This window comes from Rhincodon typus, chromosome 10 (genome assembly GCF_021869965.1).
Source record: "Rhincodon typus isolate 14 chromosome 10, sRhiTyp1.1, whole genome shotgun sequence".
In the NCBI taxonomy this organism is placed as follows: domain Eukaryota; kingdom Metazoa; phylum Chordata; class Chondrichthyes; order Orectolobiformes; family Rhincodontidae; genus Rhincodon; species Rhincodon typus.
Genome location: NC_063341.1, coordinates 71,734,197 through 71,753,218, shown reverse-complemented (window position 1 = coordinate 71,753,218; position 19,022 = coordinate 71,734,197). Strand labels below are relative to the sequence as shown.

General features: G+C 41.6%; 1 protein-coding gene across 1 annotated transcript in view; it reads right to left on the bottom strand.

Annotated features, from left to right (window-relative positions):
- Positions 1 to 3,679: 3,679 nt before the first annotated feature.
- The window catches only part of gipc2 (GIPC PDZ domain containing family, member 2), a 132,485-nt gene continuing 117,142 nt past the window's right edge, over positions 3,680 to 19,022 (bottom strand). The window contains exons 5-8 of the mRNA XM_048601817.1: positions 14,404 to 14,423; positions 11,709 to 11,843; positions 9,983 to 10,064; positions 3,680 to 6,093 (exon numbers count right to left, since the gene is read on the bottom strand). Of these exons, the coding sequence (XP_048457774.1) occupies positions 5,942 to 6,093; positions 9,983 to 10,064; positions 11,709 to 11,843; positions 14,404 to 14,423 (389 nt within the window). The 3' untranslated portion in view covers positions 3,680 to 5,941. The remainder of the gene's footprint in view (positions 6,094 to 9,982; positions 10,065 to 11,708; positions 11,844 to 14,403; positions 14,424 to 19,022) is intronic.

The following is a 19,022-nucleotide window of genomic DNA, read 5'->3' as shown; positions in this document are numbered from 1 at the left end:
CCACTGCTCCTGGCTCATCTACTACTTCACACAAATCAACCCACTGTATAAGACATGTCCCTTAGAAAAACAATGTAGACAACTTGGTGTTCTGGAGAACGGTCACCGGACCCAAAATGCTGACTCTGATTTTTTTTCTTCACAGATGCTGCTAGACCTGCTGAGCTTTTCTAGCAACTTCTGTTTTTGTTCATTGATCCTTAGGTTTTTTTTATTATAATGATCTGAAAAGCTAAGTGGAGAATGGATTATTTTAAGATCTAGAATAGAATAGAATCCCTACAGTGTGGAAACCGGCCCTTCGGCCCAACAAGTCCACACCGACCCTTGGAACATCCCACCCAGACCCATCCCCTTATGACCCACCTCAGCTACACATCCCTGAACACTTGGGGCAATTTAGCATGGCCAATCCACCTAACCTGCACATCTTTGGACATCTGTTATTGAAAGACAAGAAAGAGTTAATTAATAATCTATTATTAAAGTACCAGTGCAAAAAAGTGATCTGTATATGGTAGAATTTTACATAGTTTGAAAGTGATTTTGTTAAGTCAAAAACTAGGGTCTTAAAACTGAACAAACCAAGTGTAACATGAGATTTGAACACACAGAGTCAGACAGTATGGAAACAGACACTTCAGCCCAACATGTCCATGCCAATCAAGTCGGATGGTTCAAAGATCGTGAAGCAGTGATTTTAGTGCAATGGCATCAGAATTATGTCATTACAGTGTCAAAAATTAAAACTATTCACAGCATTCTTTGGAATGAGTCTGTGAGTTACACTCGGCTGAGCGTTCCCTTTGTCAGTTCCTTTTTCCTTCCCACCAACCCTGTTTCTAACAGACACCCCTTTTTCCTAGTGAGAAGGTGTTCAACAGCCCCAGCTTCCTTCCATCACCATTGCCAACTGCTAATGGAGGGCCCATTACACAAGGTACCTGGGTATGAGGGGCAGGTTAGCTAGTCATTTGGGAAACTAGATTGAAAGATAAGAGTTAAAATGGCAAACATTTAAAAAGTGAATAAACCACAGTGCTGGAGAAACTCAGCAGGTCTGACAGCATGTGGAGAGAGAAAAGTTAACATTTCCAGCTTTTCTTCAGGACAAGTTTCATTTAAAGTGAATATGTTGGTTTCGATCCTCTAGAATTCATTAGATTCTAACAGTCACAATATTGAAAGGTGGTAAGCATAATTGCTCTATTCAAGAAAGGAGGGAGGGCAAAAACAGGGGACTGTAAGCTAGTTAGCCTGACCTCAGTAGTAGGGAAATGTTAAAATCTATTATGAGAGACATGCCAACATGCTCTTAAAAATCATAAAATAATGAGGCAAATTTAACACTGATGTTTGAAAGGCAAATTATGTTCAACATATCTACTACAGCATTTTGAGGCATTAACATTGAATTAAGGCTCTTGTGATCAGCGTAATACGGTGGATTGTGCAATTGTTAGGAGCTAAGAACAAATTAGGAACGAAGGGGTCATTTTTGGATTGGTCATAACATGTGGGGTATCACAGGATCAGGGCTTAGTCCTCAGCCATTTACAACCTACACCAATTACACAGATGTGGGGAATGAGCACAATGCAAGTGTTTTAAATAAACTCATTCGGGCAGGTTGTGATGTATTTCTAGCACAGATGGAACTTGAACTTTTTATTCCTTCCTAGAATACTGGACCCTCCAACCCAGAGGCAGGTGCAATAACACTGTGCCACCAGCCAAGTTGGCTAAAAATGCAAGGTCAGTTGGGAATCCAAGCTGTGTGAAGAACACTATGGGACTGCAAATTCAGAAGCTTGAATTTTTACAACGCCATTGAGTGGGGGTGCTGTGGACAAGCCAATTAACTTTAAAAAACAGCTGCCACACACCAATAATACACTGGGGGCTACCTGAACAAAGTAACTGCAGGGTATGAATCTTTTCAGTAAAAGAAGCCCTGCCAACAGCTCAGTGGTCCCAGCAATGCCAGAACTTCATAACGGCCATTGCTGAGAATATAAGTGAGTCCAAATAAAGAAGGTAGAGTAAGAAACAACTAGGGTCAGACCAGGGCTCTTGGGTGGCAGACGACAGGGGTCCTCATGGAGTAACAGGTAGAAGGTGTGTGGGAGTCAGATTTGGGAGGTCACAAGGGAAGGGAGTAACATCTTGTCAATTACTGAGGAAGCTAGTGGGGCTGCACTGTAAGCAAATAAACAGCTAACTTCTGGAATGCAGGTAGGACTTAAGTTCAGTTTGAATTTTGAGACAGATCTTGAACTGGAAACTTGTCCAGTGAAAAGGTCATGGTAAAATATACAATGAACCTCATGGGGTCATATGGTAAAAGAAAGAAAATCAGTGGAATTAGTTTGCAAGTATTGAGAAGATGGGATAAAGCACAGTTAAGTTGTAAATCAAAGTCTTGATCCCAGGCATAATTGGAACGGAGGAAAATGACTGCAGCATATTTCTGAATGGCCTTATAGTATGACTGGTTGTCTTAAGTCCCTGAATGTTAACTACGTTAAAAAGTGGACTTTACTGGAGAACTTAAGAGACTTGGTCTACGATGGAAGCTCACCACTTGTTGTAAGACAATGTATAATTGTATCAATATTAATCCTTCACCATCAAAACACACAATACCCAAATTTATTTTGTTGGTGATTGCTTGTTTGAACAGTCCGTAACATATTTCCTGACAAAACAGTACTGCATTTTGTTTGTTGGCTGGGAAATGCTTTGTAACACCAAAGACATGAAATAAACACAGGGATAGCAAGAACTGCAGATGCTGGAGTCAGAGACAACACAGTGTGGAGCTGGAGGAACACAGCAGGTCAGGCAGCATCAGAGGAGCAGGAAAGCTGACGTTTCAAGTCGGGACCTTTCTTCAGAAATAGGGAGGGGGAAGGGAGCTGGGAAATAAATAGAGAAAGGAGGGGTGGGGATGGGGAAGGTAAGTGGGATGGTGATAGCTGAGTGCAGGTAGGAAGTGGTAGAGATTGGTCAGTGGCATGGGTGGGGCAAATAGATGGGAGAGAAGATGGGCAGGTTGTGTCAGGTCAAGAAAGCAGGGATGACAGGGAGGGTTGGACGTGGGATGAGGCCCAGGATGGGGAGATTTCAAAACTGGTGAATTCCATGTTTAGGCCATCGGGCTGTGGGCTCCCAACGCCGAATATGAGGTATTGCTCCTCCATTTTGCAGGTGGTGTCATTGTAGCACAGAAAGAGGCCCTTTTTACATCATATAAGGGGTACAGGTGGTGCAGTGGATTTGATTTTGGTCTTCAATCTGTAGCATTTGAGTTAGAAACAAGTCAAAGCGATGGGCTAAGAGCAGTCTGTGAAACGGGAGGTTGGGTAGCCTCAAGTCATTCCATAGTTGAAACAGATGCTGTTTGTCTAATGTGACATTAACCAGCAATGAGAAATATATTGCTATAGCAAATGCAAGACACATTATTGGAAAAGGAATACAGCAGACTTTGCTCTTCACTGACATGGGAGTACATGAAGAATAGCCAATAGTGGGAAATTTTGTATTCCAGAAATGAAGATCCACTACGATGAATGGAAGAAGTAATAAATGCTGGACAAGGGGCTTAATAGCAAAAACACAACAGCTGCATTTCTTTGCAAAGTTATTTATCAAATTAACACTTTTCACACAAGACTTCTCAAACTTTTTTAATAGAAAATATACAGAAGATGCTTTCAACTGATGTAGTGTAAATCTCATTTCTAATTTTCAGTAGTTCACACAAATGCATTGTTTTAGGCAAAGTAGTCAGTTTAATCCATCGTGGCATTCTGAAGTACAATTATGGCAGAATGTCTTTTCCACACCCCACCCATTGTGTGACACCCTTTGTGAAAATTGATGATTATTTTATTCTATAATTGTTTGATTTCTTCTGGAAATGAAAGTACAGAAGAAACTTAAATGAATTGGAAACAAAAACTGGTCCCATTGAACAGAGGTATCCAAACTGTGATTGATAAGCAATCACCAGGTTTTAAGCAGGTCAAGCCAACTTACTTTCTGACTCTAGTTAGTCCTGCTTCAGTTTTGAGAGCCTGTGGGTTTGGAAAGTGCCAAATTATTTGGGAGGTTGGAGGAAGCGTGGGAGAACAGTGGTGCAAAGGAAAGGTTGTGCTGTCCCCTTATTGGTCAACAAATTCCAAATTGAGATACCAAAACCTGCTGATATTGGCAGTTTGAGATACAAATTATTGGGAATGCTGATTTAAACTTCAGTTGGGGACTGGCAAGGCTCCCAAACATACTAATGTTGAATGCTTTCTGGTAGCAGTTTTTGAGGTAAGTGTTTCAGTAAAGTAATTACATAGACACAGTAATATAATACGGATTAAGCACCTATTACCCCATTGAAAAATAAAGCAACATGAACAAATTCACCAAGATGCAGAACAAAAGTTTAAATAAATAAATGATTATAGACATCCAAAGCATGATGCAATCTCAATTACGTCAGATTATATACTGCATTAAAAAATTATAATGTTCTAAACAGTGTGGAAAAATAATTATATAGCTTGAGTCACCAAACAACGTTACACAGTAATGATACTTCCAGGAAGTTCTGGCTCATTTCCCAGGTTCCCTGAATCACTGGGATTAAAGAATAGCTTCCAAGGAGGCAGGTATTGGGTAATAAGGAACTGTGGCAGATGAGGACATTGGCCCAGATAAGAAAAAGCTAAATGATTTCAGTAAACTTGCAGCTGTATTCATATAAGTCAACAGGCGAAGTGTATTTACAGATTAAATGAACTCAAAGTAGGAAGTATTGGATCTATATTTAAGTAGAAATCCTAATAAAATTCTGATTAGATGATAGTTCTAGTACCACATTTTATGCAAAGATCAAAATTAATAATTTGGTTACAAAACACTGTGGTATGGCATTAGGCACACTGCGGTGAGTAAATTTACGTTTCATAAAAAACCCAGATAGTTATTATTAAAAACAAACTTTTTGGTTTGGAGTTCTTTATAATTTCAGTCAAAATATATTAGGCCCATATATGCTTAACATTATATAAAATCCCCATTCAATTCAGCAACTGGAGTGTGCAAAGTATTCTTTAGAAAATCTTTGGTCTAATATACTTTATACAGCCACGGTTAATCAATGATGCCATTAGCCTTTCAGGATATTTATAGGGAGCTGCAATACAGCCAATACTGCCACATTGTACCCTTCATTCAGCATCTCAGAATGCTACAATCAGCACCAAGCCAGAGTTTCATAAATTTCATATACTCCCTTTTAGACAAGCTAAGTACGGAATACATCTATAGCTGTAATTTCTTATTTTAATTATATCTATCCTGCTCGCATTATTAACTTTACCCAATTACAACATTAGTAAATGGTCAATTAGGTTATAAATGCTTTGATTATTGATAAGTGGAGGGAGAGTAAGCATAAAGTAACCTTAATCCCAGTCACCTTCCATTATATTTGTATCGAATGCTGATCTCCAGCAGACACCAGGGATCGAGAGGAGGAAAACTGAAAAATTAATCAATACCCATGGAAAAATTGGGTGTGTGCTAGAGTTGGTCAAGGCAGCTCTGCATGTCTCTTTCCCAGCAAGTCATTTGGGGGAAGTGTGTTTGGGGACTGCAGGCAGAGTGTAGTACGGAAAGTGCTGCATTTCATTGGCTGTATTTTATATGGCCTTGTACTTATGGTTACTGTCTTCTAGTTTAGCAAAAAAAGCACTTGATAAAATTCAACTGAAATAGCGTGAATTAACAGTCACAGGGCAAATGAATTATTTCAATTAAAACGGCATTCTTTCCATTTTCAATCTACATGAGTTAATTGTTCACTTGACATAAAAAAGGGAACAGTGAACCAAGAGTTTCCAAACACTGTTCACTGATCTTTACAGAAACGTTGGCACTAAAGTCTTCCCTTCTTTGCATCACCTATTGCACCCCAAATGTCAAAGACAAACTCATCCGGAAACGCAAAGTCCCCAAGAGCTTCATCCAGAGCCACTGCAAATTCATCAGGATTTTTCTTGTCCTTTCCGACCTCAACCATGGTTGCAGCTGCAAGGAAAGAAAAATGGGTACAGATTTTAATAATAACATGTATAGTGCCTTTAATAGAATACCCCTTGCCACTTCACAAGATGCTGGTTCCAACACCACTGATGGCCCAACTGGGTCCTTCAAGGCATGACCAATTATGTAGTGACACAACTGGTGCCTTTACTTCCCTCAGAGCCAACTGTGGATCAAATGTAACAATAAGAAATATGTGCTTGTCAGCTGGAGTTAAAAAAAATAGTTCAGAAAGGGGCTTGCTCTCGTCAATAAATATGGAGCTGGGAAAGCACAGCAGGTCAGACAGCATCGAGGAGCAGGAAAGTCAACGTTTCAGGCTGAAAGCCTTTCATCAGGACTGGGGAGGGGGAAGGGAGCCTAGAAATAAATAGAGTGAGAGGGGTGGGGCTGGAGAGGGGACAGGTGGGATAGAGATAGGTAGCTGCAGGTAGGGGTTTATTGTAGTTGGTCAGTGGGAAGGGTGGAGCGGATAGGTGAGTTAGAAGATGGGCAGGTCGGGACAGGAGAGATTTTGAAGTTGGTGAAGCTGGAGTTAAAGTGGATGGCAAAAACTCCCCTTCCCACTCCCCTGGTGATATGTCCATCCTTGGCCTCCTCCACTGTCAGAGTGAGGCCAAATGTAAACTGGAGGACGAACACCTGATATTTCGCGTTGGGAGCTTAAAGCCCAATGGCCTGAATATTGACTTCACCAGCTTCAAAATCTCGCCACTCCCAACCTGTCCATCTTCCTACTCACCTATCCACTGACCAACCACAATAACCCACTACCTGCATCCACCTTTCTCCATCCCACCTACCCTTCCCCCACGCCCACACCCCTCCCTCTATTTATTTCTGGGCTCCCCTCCCCCTCACCAGTCCTGACAAAGGGTTTCAGCCCAAAACATTGACTTCCTTGCTCCACAGATACTATCTGACCTGCTGTGCTTTTCCAGCTCTACATTTATTGAGAACAAAAACAGAAGTTGCTGGAAAAGCTCAGGACTGGTAGCATCTGTGAAGACATTTATTGACACTAGCTTCCAGCATCTGCAGTCCTTATTGTCTCCAAGGGGCTTGCTCTACATGTTTGATCCTTATCCAACAAATTTCAAGTTTTGGGATATCCAGTGTCAGTTCTACTTGACTACCTCCGGAATTCAAGAAACCTAATCTACCAGCGGCATGAAACATATCCAGAGATGGCTACTGAAAACTCTGCAACGCTGGCAGATGAAGATGGATTCAGTTGTCAGGTTATTCCAAAAACAAACCTGTTGGCTACCCTTAGATCTGGTGCACAACACAGTTAGTTCTTAACACTCTGCAGTGACAGACGGAGACAGAGCAAATCAGTTCTGTGCAAACATACCTCACAAATAACCGGTACAGATCCATTTGCAATCAGCTAATGGTTGATCAGGTACAGAATTTAACTTGTATGATGAGTTCCTCACTGTAATCAGTTCAGTTATTGACTGAGTAAGCAATCGTTTAATCAAAAACACTCTTGCAAAAATTTTCAAAACGGAGAGGGAAATCAAATTTGGTATCATGCTAAGCATTACAGTAATGAGATATACAAATAGCATTCATCTAGAATTATACAAAATGCAGCTCAGTAAAAGGTCATTTGGCCAATACCAGTGTTTATACCCGACCAGGGGGTCCTCCCAATCTACTCCATCTGGCCTTTTTAAATTGCTCAATTGACTGTATTAGCATATTCATGTGAATGCAGGGCAAAAATTAAACACTTCAAAAGAGGTGAAGGACTCAGGTCTCAACTTTGTAAACTTATTTATCCAAAAAATGCCTCAAGATCCACATTACACCACCACTTATTAGCATGCATATAAAACCAGACATCTGTTTCACATATTTGAGATTCTCAAGACCCTAAGGTTCTTCAATAGATTTGTAGCTCGGGCTGTGGATGCTGTGGTTGGTTGGCTCACCAAGCTGGTTCATTAGTTCACAGACATTTCGTTACCCTGCTGGGCAACATCATCAGTACAGCTGCCGATGAAGCGCTGTTGTTTTCCCATCTGGTATTTAAACTCTGGGGTCCTTTGGAGTTGATTACCTCATTTCTGGTATTTCTTCGCAGTGGTGTATACCCCTCAAGCCCATAGTCTCCCTCCCAGGGACACCAACACACAGATTAGCCAAGGAATTACAACAAAGACTAAAGCACCTCGTCAGCAAGTCACCCACCCCATCCACTCAGCCCAGGAGTTATTCAAATCCCTGAAAGACACAAGAATAGACAAGGATGAGACCGTGGAGTCCTTTGGCATTACCGCCCTATTCACATTGATTGACATACCATTGGCAAGAAAAACACAAGCAACACTACTAAAAGAATGAGACCCGAGTGACACCATCTCCACAGACGACATGCTGAAAGTACTGGACCTACGCCTCACGACCCACTTTACCATTAATGGCCAAATCTATGAACAAATCAACGGGTTACCCTTGGGGTCACCTATCTCCAGACTAACAGCAGAAGCGGTGATGCAGAGACTTGAAAGCATTGCCCTTCCACAGATCCAACCTAAACTACGGATCTGATACGTGGACAACACTTTAATCATCATTAAACGGACTAAACTACAGGAGACACACCAATGAATAAACAACACTCTCACCGGCATCAAATTCACCAGGGAAGAAGAAAAGAATGAACAGCTCACATTCCTGGATGTCATGGTAGAATGCAGGGCCAACGGGGAATTTCTGACAAAGGTACACAGAAACGCCACACACATGGATCAAGTCCTGAATTTCAACAGTAACCACCCCAACATCCAAAAACGAAGTTGTGTGAAAATACTATTTAAATGAGCAACAACACTGCAACCCAGAACTACACCAAAACAAAGAAGAATACTTCTACCAAGTATTTAAGGACAAAGGATACCCGAACAGCTGGGTCCGATGATTCCTATCACACAAACAACAGGAAGATACATTACGCCCCGACACACTAGTCACGTTACCGTACATCAAGAACATATCCGAACTGACCACAAGACTCCTATGACCACCGGGCATCAGAGTGGCACACAAACCTACGTCAACCCTACGCCAACTGCTGACTCGAACCAAAGACCCCTTAATCACTATGGACAGAACCAACATGATATAAAAGATTCCATGCAAGGACTGCGACAAAATATTATTTTGGACAGACAGGAAGGAAACTGGCCGCAAGGATACATGAACACCAACTAGCAACAAAAAGACATGACCAATACTCACATGTCTCCATTCACACGGATAAGGAGAACCACCAGTTCGAATGGGACAACATTAGGATCCTAGGACAGGCCAAATAGAGACAAGCACGGGAATGTGTAGAGGCCTCATTCTCCACTAAGGCCATCAATAAACACGTAGAATTAGACCCTACATATATGTACACACCATTGCGAAGAAATACCAGAAATGAGTAATCAACTCCAACGGATCCCAGAGTTTAAATACAAGGCGGGAAAACACAACAGCGCTTCATCGGAGGCTGCACTGATGATGTTACCCAGCAGAGTAATAAAACGTCTGCCAACTAGCAAACCAACTACAGCGTTGTCAAGAGCCTCTAAACGTCAGGTCAAAATTTGCCTTTCCCCTGTCCCAGAACCTGTAGGCTCTTGCCATCCCACAGCATAAACCAATAAGTTAAGCTGTTGCACAATACTCGAATTGGCCCATTCTAATTGTTTCCTTCAGGCAACCCAATATACTCCTTAAATAACCAGATGTCTTGAAACACTACTAATGCGAGATTGAAAAATACTTTTTGCAGGTAGCCATGGAAAGAAAGAGAAGCGTTTTGACTAAAGATTAATAAATCCAAAAATCTGCACAATAGCAATAAACTCACCTAGCTCTGTATCCCTTATACCCATATAACTTTCCAACAAATCATCAACTTTACCGATGGCCTTTTCTTCGAATTCAGTGGGCTGTTGATTAAAGAAAGTTCAAGGATAAAAGGCAAAATGACTTAGAGCTGCAAGTGATAAACACATGCAAAAGCAAATACAGAAGTACAAAGACAAATATCTTCTTACTCTAAAGAAAAAATAGCTCCTGTTGAAACCTCAAAATCTCCCAAATGAATTTTGTAACAAATGAATTATCTTTGAAATGTGATCACTGTTGTAATACAGTACACATGCAAATTTGCTCAGCATCAAGTTGCTCCTGTTAAGTACTATGGGATGCTGCACACTATATTAAAGGAATGGTGTAAATGTAACCTGATGTTGCTACTAATTTAATACATTAGTTACATTGGCTCAGGTATTGGACACAAAACAACAGAAGTTAGTGAAGAAATAATCATATTAAGATAGAACTCTCAACAGGCCGTGGATGGAAACGGCGGGGTTGACACTAGCCTATAACCTATGAAACTTGGATTAAAATCTTGCCAGTCTGATGGAATTGGACAATTAAATGGAATTTACAGCATGGAAATGGGCTATTTTGTCCCCAGTTGGTCTATGCCAATGTTCATAATCCATACAAGCCTCTTCCTACTCTGACTACCTTTCTCAGCCTGTCCTGTATCATCAAATATGCAGCATATCTCCCTGTGACGGTGTCAATGTTATCTGCTTCAATCATTCCACGTTGCAATGAATTCATTATTCTGATTTGTCTATGGAAATGTTCTTCAATTCAATTTGATCTATCAATAGTCATCTTACATTTATACTACCGTTATTCTGAACTCATTGTCATACAGCAACCAACCAGCTCAAATTTCTGGATTTCAACAGATCCAAAGAACAGTCAAGGGACTTGAAACATTAACTCTCTTTCTCTCTATCCACAGATACTGGCATACCTCCGGAGTTTCTCCAGCACTATTTTTATTTCAGATCTCCACAATAATGTGCTTTTACAAGATTTTCTGGGATTATCCTGGGATTTGTCTCCATCACCCCCTTCCCAGTTATGGATTCCCCAGGGCACAATCAGTCCCAGATTTCTCAATGCAGAGATCAAGAAAACCGCTCAAGAAACTGCTCATTATTGTTGGTGTACATACAGACATAGCCACACGGGAGAAACAGCATTAGTGGCTCATGCTCCCCATCCGTGCCCTCCCGCAAACCCAACCATCCCTTCAATACTCCTCCAGCAAAGTAGCCTAATTTTTTTCTCTATCAAGTCTGATGGCCCTTTTCATATGTGAAAAAACAGTTTCTTCACACACATCTCAACAAAGGTTTCTCAATTTTCAAACTGCCCCATCAAATTTCCTCACTTTACCAGAAAAATACATTCTAATGGGAAATGAAGGTAACACACAACTATCTCCTATTCAGCACTAACCAACAATCTCTCAGACTGAAAGATATGAGAAATGGAACAAAAAAAAACTTGCATGCTGCCAAACTGATACACTATCAGCAGGATGTCTGAGGCACATTATTGAGACAGAACAGAAAGCTTCACTCCTTATTTGTATATTATCCATGACTGGAGTATACTTAATGCATTGCTAAGAATTCCTTGTCTTCAGTGGAAGGATAACACTTTTATTTGAATACTTGATACTTGAATCATGTTCTGGAACTCAGTTTTGTAGAACCTACCAATTCTTCAACAGTTGCAGGCCCCTTTGAACGTAATCGTAATGTGCCCCTCCCCGTACCAATCTTGGCTTCACCACCAGGTCTGCCTCCTCGTGACCTAGGTTCAATCGCTTCTAACAAGGGAATGGAAAATGTCTAAATTAAATTAAAAACACAGCAAGGAAAAGAGAAAACCATGACAAAAGGTCTGTTACATAGATGGCCCAAAATACTTTGTAACTAATTTTTCTTTAGTTTTGAATTGAACTCACTGTTAGACAAGGTAGAATAACAGACAATTTCCTTCAAGTGGCAAACAAGATGAATAAGCAGAAAGATTCAAACAGCCTTGCACTAGTGCTTCACCTTAGATTGCTCCCAGAATTGTTATGAAACAGTTAACAGGCGAAACAGTTAACAGACAAAAAAGTTGCATTTGACATATTGACTACAGCTGTATGAGATGAAACATCAATTATCTAATAAATTGTTAAATCCATAAGCTTCATGTTTTCAATGCTGTTAAAAACCTTCTGCTTCGATTTACATTTGGTCTTATGACTTAATCATGCAGTAACACAATAAAGAGATGCATCATCTAATGGAATGCTTAATTAACAAAGGTTTTTATAAGATGGACTTTGAGAAGTCATTTCCATGTGGGAAATGCTGGAGACAGGGAAGACGCAAACACCCATATGTCTAAGAATCACAAATAAATCCCACATGAAAAAGTTGGGAAAATTTCTTTACCCAGAGAACGGCAACAATGTGGCAAGTCAACAAATAGCATGAAAGCATTTGAAGGGTAGCCAGCCGAGGGCACGAGGAAAAACGTGGTTATATTGTGAAGAATAGATGAAGGAGAATAAGAGCAAGTACATACAGAGCATGAACTCATGGATAAGTCTGAAAACATTGCAGATGCTGTTTTGCGCCCTCAAGTTAATTCAGTGCAGCATGTGCCTGAACCATCATTGCAAAAAGAGAAAATCACTTGCTCTGAAATTGTTATTTATGTCTAAAGAAAAATGCACAACAGTACCTGAGCAAGCAGGAAGTGACAAAATTTAAGTGGGGAGTCTGAAGCCATCATCACTAATGGAGGCCATTTGAAGACAGTGGAAGTGACACCCCAGTGACTTCAGGAGAATGAAAGCATGCAGAGCTGTGACAGCAGACAGTTCAACCTCTGATGGTCAGGAGGGTTCCAGAATACAAGAAAGAAACAGTGGGTTCTGAGTGATCAACAGACATGGACAGAATATTGTATTAGGTATGCAAATAGCTAAGTATAATCCCAGCTTGGTTTACACTCATTTAAATTCTGGGGCGTACATAGAAAATACTAGAAATAATCAGTGATTAGACAGTATCTGTAGTGAAACCAGAGTGTACGTTTCAAATCGACAACCTTTCTTCCGAACCAGATCAGTGAATTCAACTGCACAATGCAGGTGGAACCTTTGGATTGTTAATAACCTGTAGTTGCATAGCGAGTCTGAATTCACTGAAACATCATGAAATTTCACAACAGCATGATCAGAAAGTGTTAGACTGCTAATCTACTATACCTTTGGAATGTCTTATCAATGACTCTACTCAATGATTACCTCTCAGTAACAGATCACCCAACTTCCTGTGTAATTGAGGGGCATTGGTAAAACATTGGGCATAGTTCCACCTAGTGGCCAAGTCAGAGCACAGTCACATATCAGCACTATATGTTCTGCTATAGAAGCTCCACGACAATGCGATAATGATTAGACAGTTTTTTTTCTGAAAGTGATTTGATTGAGGGATAAATATTGGCCAGATCACTGGGAGAACTTTCTTTTCGGAGCACCTGAGAAGGTGGATGAGTCTTTGATTTAAAGTTACATCCAAAATATAGGACCATCAACAATGCAGCACACTTTGAGTACTGCACTAGGCGTGTAACCTAGACTATGAGTTAGGCTTGAATTTGTGACAGGAGAATGCTGCCAACCAAGTCGCACAGCAGTCATCTGTAAACCAAATTAGCAGTGTGCAGATGTCACATAACATGGAGAGAAGTCAAATCATAGCATTATCATTCCCAGACCACGTTACAGCAGGACATAGGGTCAAGTCCTGACAGAAAGCAGTCAAGTGAATAAACCAATCCCAGATGGGATAATGGATACTAATTGCACCTTCTGGCCTGTTCCCAGCAACCATGTCCTTTGAGAGCTTCAGGCCGGCACTCAGGAGGTGGTTTCCACACTGGAATTTAATAGACAGTAAGTTCAGAATATCTCACTCATCAACTCTGCATTCATCATCCCTACTCCAGCCAAGTTGTAAGAATACAGACCTTATTAGAACATAGAATGGGCTCTTTGGCCCAGCACACAGGCGCCAACCATGTTGCTGTCTAAACCAATCCCATCTGCCTGCATATGTGTCCATACCCCTCGGACCTCTGCCTGTTCATGTGTCTGTCTAAATGGCACTTAAACATTGCTGTCGGATCAGCTATTACCACCTTCCTGTTAGCACATTCCAGGTACCTACTACCCTCTGCATAAAAACTTGGCCTGGCATATTGCCTTAAAACTTTCCGTCTCTCACTTTAAACCTATTTGACATTTTCCACTCCGAGGAGAAAAAAAGACTGACCATCTACGTATCCATGCATCTCCCAAGTTTATATACTTCTATCAGGTCACCCCTTAGCTCTAGTGAAAACAACCCAACCTTGTCCAACCTCTCCTCACAGCTAATACACTCCAGTCCAGATAACATCCTGATAAACCTCATTTGCACCCTCTCTAAAGCCTCCACAACTTCCCTACAGTGTGGTGACCAGACTGCACGCAGTACTCCAAAAGTGGCCGAACTAAAAGTTTTATACAGCTGCAAAATGAATTTGAATGCTTTGTTTCTTATTGTATTTCACAGTGTGTAATACAGTAAAATACAGTGAAAAGCTTCAACTGTCTAAGGTTTTGGAGTAGATCTGTAGCTCGGGTTGTGGGTGTGGAGGTTGGTTGGCTCGCTGAGCTGGTTTGTTCTTTTGCAGACATTTTGTTACCGTGCTTGGTAACATCCTCCATGCAGCCTCCAATGAAGCGTCGGTGTGTTTTCCCGCCTGGTTTTTAAACTCTGGGGTCTGTTGAGATGGATTGCCTCACTTCCAGTTTTCCTTCGTAGTGGAATGTATATGGGGTCGAGCATCACAGCTGGCAGCGTTTTAATAGTTTAAGAATAAAAGAATAAAAAGGTATAGCTGAAGAAGAGTCCATCTTCGATCTGCAGCCTCCACGATAAGACCTGAGCTGGCTCACCAATGACACCAAGGAGCCACCTCCACTCCTCCACCTGCGCCAGACCCACCAATCTCAGAGTTGCAACTCTTCAGGCACCATCTCTTCGTGCCTGAGCCCACCTCGCCAACCCTGCACTGATGCCAGGTCCTGTGCTGGATCCACACACGCTCCGCAACCAGAAGCTCCCGGTTCGGCTGCCGCTACAAGGTCAGTCAGGAGTCCCTACTCCAAGCGTATCACACCGCTGCCGAGGCCTGAAGTCTCCGCTCTGGCCTTCCACAACCAGGAGTCAGGAGTCCCTGGCTCTGCTGTCAGGCTAGGCCGTCAATGCCCCGCCAAAAGTCCTGCTCCGGCTGCCCTCCTCCACAATGTCACCTTCTCCGTCACCGCCAACAGGAAGAAGAAAACGAAAAAGGAAAAGAAAGAAGACAAAAAGGGTAAGGAAGGGAGGGAAGAAGTGGCCCAGTGCGGAGCTGACGGGGTCAGGAGTCTGGCCGGTACCTACCTTGCCGGTGCCACCAGCTTGACAAAAGAAAAACTGATTGCATGGTGGGATGATGTTTCCATTGGCCAGAGCGCCAGAGGGTCCATTCTGGACTGAAATAAAGAGCAATTTCTTCAGCGGATGGTAAACCTGTGGACTTCTTTATGGCTATGCAGGCAAAGTCAGTGAACATATTTAAGAAAGCAATATATGTGTATGAGTTAACATCATTGAGGGGTTGGGGAGAGGGGACTACGGCACTGAGATAGAGGATCAGCCATGATCATTGTTGAATGGTGGAACAGGCTCAACAGACTGAATGGCTGACTTTTGATCATTTTTTTCGTCTCTTGCCAATAGTTGAAAACTGTTTTCGCTCCTTTGTAGCATCAACCCCTGCCACTCCCTCCTCAGCTACAGCAGAAGAGTTTTCAGGGTAGGATTTGCCTACTGCGACTGGGAGCACTGCTCCATACAGAAAGTCAAAAATAACACACTCAACTCAATGAAATGCCTGTCAGATCTACCTAATAGACTGCAAACCCTATCCTAACAGACTGCAAACCCTACATTTTCCGCCAGGCAACCGAGAATTTATACACATTTACTGGAAGATGTAAAAATCTCTGCCAAAGACCACTGGCTAAAGCACAAAGGAAAATTCAAAGCTTTCAAACCAATCACTGACAGATTTTTCTAAACTTAGATTATTTGCAACAATTCTCCTTTAATTTTCAAGTACAAGTTCTATAACTTTCGCACAGATTATGTTTCACTTCTGTCCCAATGTGATAACTGATTAAATTTAAAATTCAATTAATATATCTGGAATTAGGCAGTTTCAATGACAATCACGAAACTATTGTCTATTGCCATAAAAGCCTAGCTGCTTCATTAATGTCCTTCGCTAAAGGAGATCGGCCAGCCTTACCTGGTCTGGCCGACATTCAATTCCAGCTCTAAAGCAATGTGGTTGACTCTTAAATGCCCTGAGATAGCCTAGAAAGCCACTCCGTTTTATCAAACCACAAATTGTAATGAAACTATGGACACCCTGTATTGACATGGTACCAGAAATGACAAAGATTAACCCAGCTCTGATGACCTTGCAAAGTCCTCCCTTTAAACATCTGGAACTTGTGCCAAAACAGGGACAGCTGACTGCACAGGCAAGTCAAGCACACAATCGTGCTCAGGCAATCATCAGTTATAAACAATCTCCAAGATGCTGTTAGCATTACCCCTGAGAATGTCCTGTCCCACCAGTAACATAGATCCACCATAGGTGGTGACACAGTGGTATACAATTGGAAGGAAGTCCTCTTCATTGAATTCACAACCCATGAAACCTCATGGTATCAAGTTAAACAGGGACAAGAAAGCCTCCTGCTGATTGTCACCTGTAAAACATCCTCAGTTGATGAATCAGTGTTCCTCCATTTGAACAGCAACTGGAAGGGGCACCAGGGCTGGCAAGGGCACAGAAGGTACTCTGAATAAGGTACTTGAGTGTCCATCACAATGAGTAGCTTGACAGCAAAATTACTGACAGAGCCCCAAAGGACACAACCACTAAACTGGATCAACGGCAACTGGTGAGGAAACCAATAAGAGGAAAAAAAGGATGAGACCTCATCATCACATTCTACCTATCACAGATTTATTACCAGCAATCCAGAACCCCAGTCGAATGTTCTGTAGACATGGGCTCAAATCCCATCATGGCAGATGGTAAAATTTGAACACAATTAAAAGAATCTGGATTTAAATATTGATCAAATAGTGACCATTCCACTGTCAATTGTCCTAAAAATCAATCTGGTTTGCTATTTGTTGAGGGAAAGAAATCTGATATCCTTTCCACGTCTGGATTTCATGATTCTATAACAATACATTTGATTCGTTAATGCCCCCTGGGGAATTAGGGATGGGCAATAAATGCCAGTGACGGCCACATCCCATGAATTAATTAAAAACTCAAAAAACTTGATACCGAGGACACTGTTCACCGTCAACAGCAGAATTATATTTAACCACAATTTGTAACTGCATGGCCCTTCATATCTACTACTCTACAACTACCACCATCAGATCAACCATGAAAAATGCAGGAGGCACGCCAAAGACAGCACTAGGTACACACCTGCAAATGAAGTGAAAACGCAGGACTCGTGCTTCCAAACAGCAGAAGCTACAAGTGATATACAGAGCCAAATTATCCCACAACTAACAGGTCAGACCTCTACAGTTCTGCCATATGCAGTTATGAAATCGCTCAGCTATGTCTCACATACAAAAAGGACAAATCCAACAAAAGCAGAAATTTCTCAAAAACCTAGCTAGTCAGGCAGCATCTGTGGGGAGGAAACAGGATGAATGTTTCCAGTCTGCTAGGACTTCTCAACAAAAAGGTCAAATCCAACGCAGCCAATAACTGCCCAATAGTCTATTCTCAATCAACAGTGCTTCAAGCAGTGACCGCTTTACAATAATGTGCTCACTGATGTTCCAGTTGCTTTACTCAGTTATAGGGACCACTCAGTTATTGGCTTTACAGCCTTGTTCCAAACATGAACATAAACAGCTGAACTCCAGAAGTGAGGTGACAGTGACTGTCCTTGCCATCAAAGCAGCAGAATACCTATGCCGAAGTTCCCAAGCAAAACTGGAATCAATGCAAATCAGGCGGCGAACCATCCAATAGGTGGAGTCATACTGAACACAAAGAAAGATGGTTGTGTTTGTTGGAGGCCAATCATCTCAGTCCTGGTCCAACATCTTCAGCTGTTTCAAAGATTTTTCTTTTATCATGAGGTTAGAAGACATTTGTTCACTGATGATAGCACAACGCTCAATGCCATTATGACTCCTCAGATACTTAAGTTTGTGTCCATATGCAACAAGGCTGAACTTCATCCAAGTTTGTGCTGATAGCATCCGTGTCACACAAGTGCCAAGCAATGACGATCTCAAAAAAGAAAAAAATAACCATTGTTCCTTGACATTCAATGACATAACTATCCCAGAATCATTCACTTCTGACATCTTGAGTGTTACCATCGGTCAGAAACTGAACCAGACCAGCCATAAAGACACTGTAGCTCTAAGAAAAGTCGGAGGTTTGGAATTCTGTGGTGTGTAATACACCTTCTGCCATTAAGAAGTCTGTTCATCATCTACAAAGCACACATAGTTCCCTATTGTTTGAATGGATGTAGCTCCAACAACACACAAAAAAGCTTAACATCACCCAGGACATAGTAGCCGGTTCATTGACACCCCATCCACGATCTTCAACATTCACTACCTCCACTGATGGTACAGAGTGGCAGCAGTGCATAACGTCTACAAGATGCAGTGTAGCAACCCACAACCGTCGGTACAAATCCAGTTCAGTTTCTGGGCAATGTCAACTTCCAGGATGTTGAAATTGGATTTCAATGATAGTAACGTAGAAATTTGGCTAAGCAGAGAATAATGCTGAGCAGAGATAGTAGAAACTGCAGATGCTGGAGAATCGATCCAACATCTTCAGCTGTTTCAAAGATTTTTCTTTTA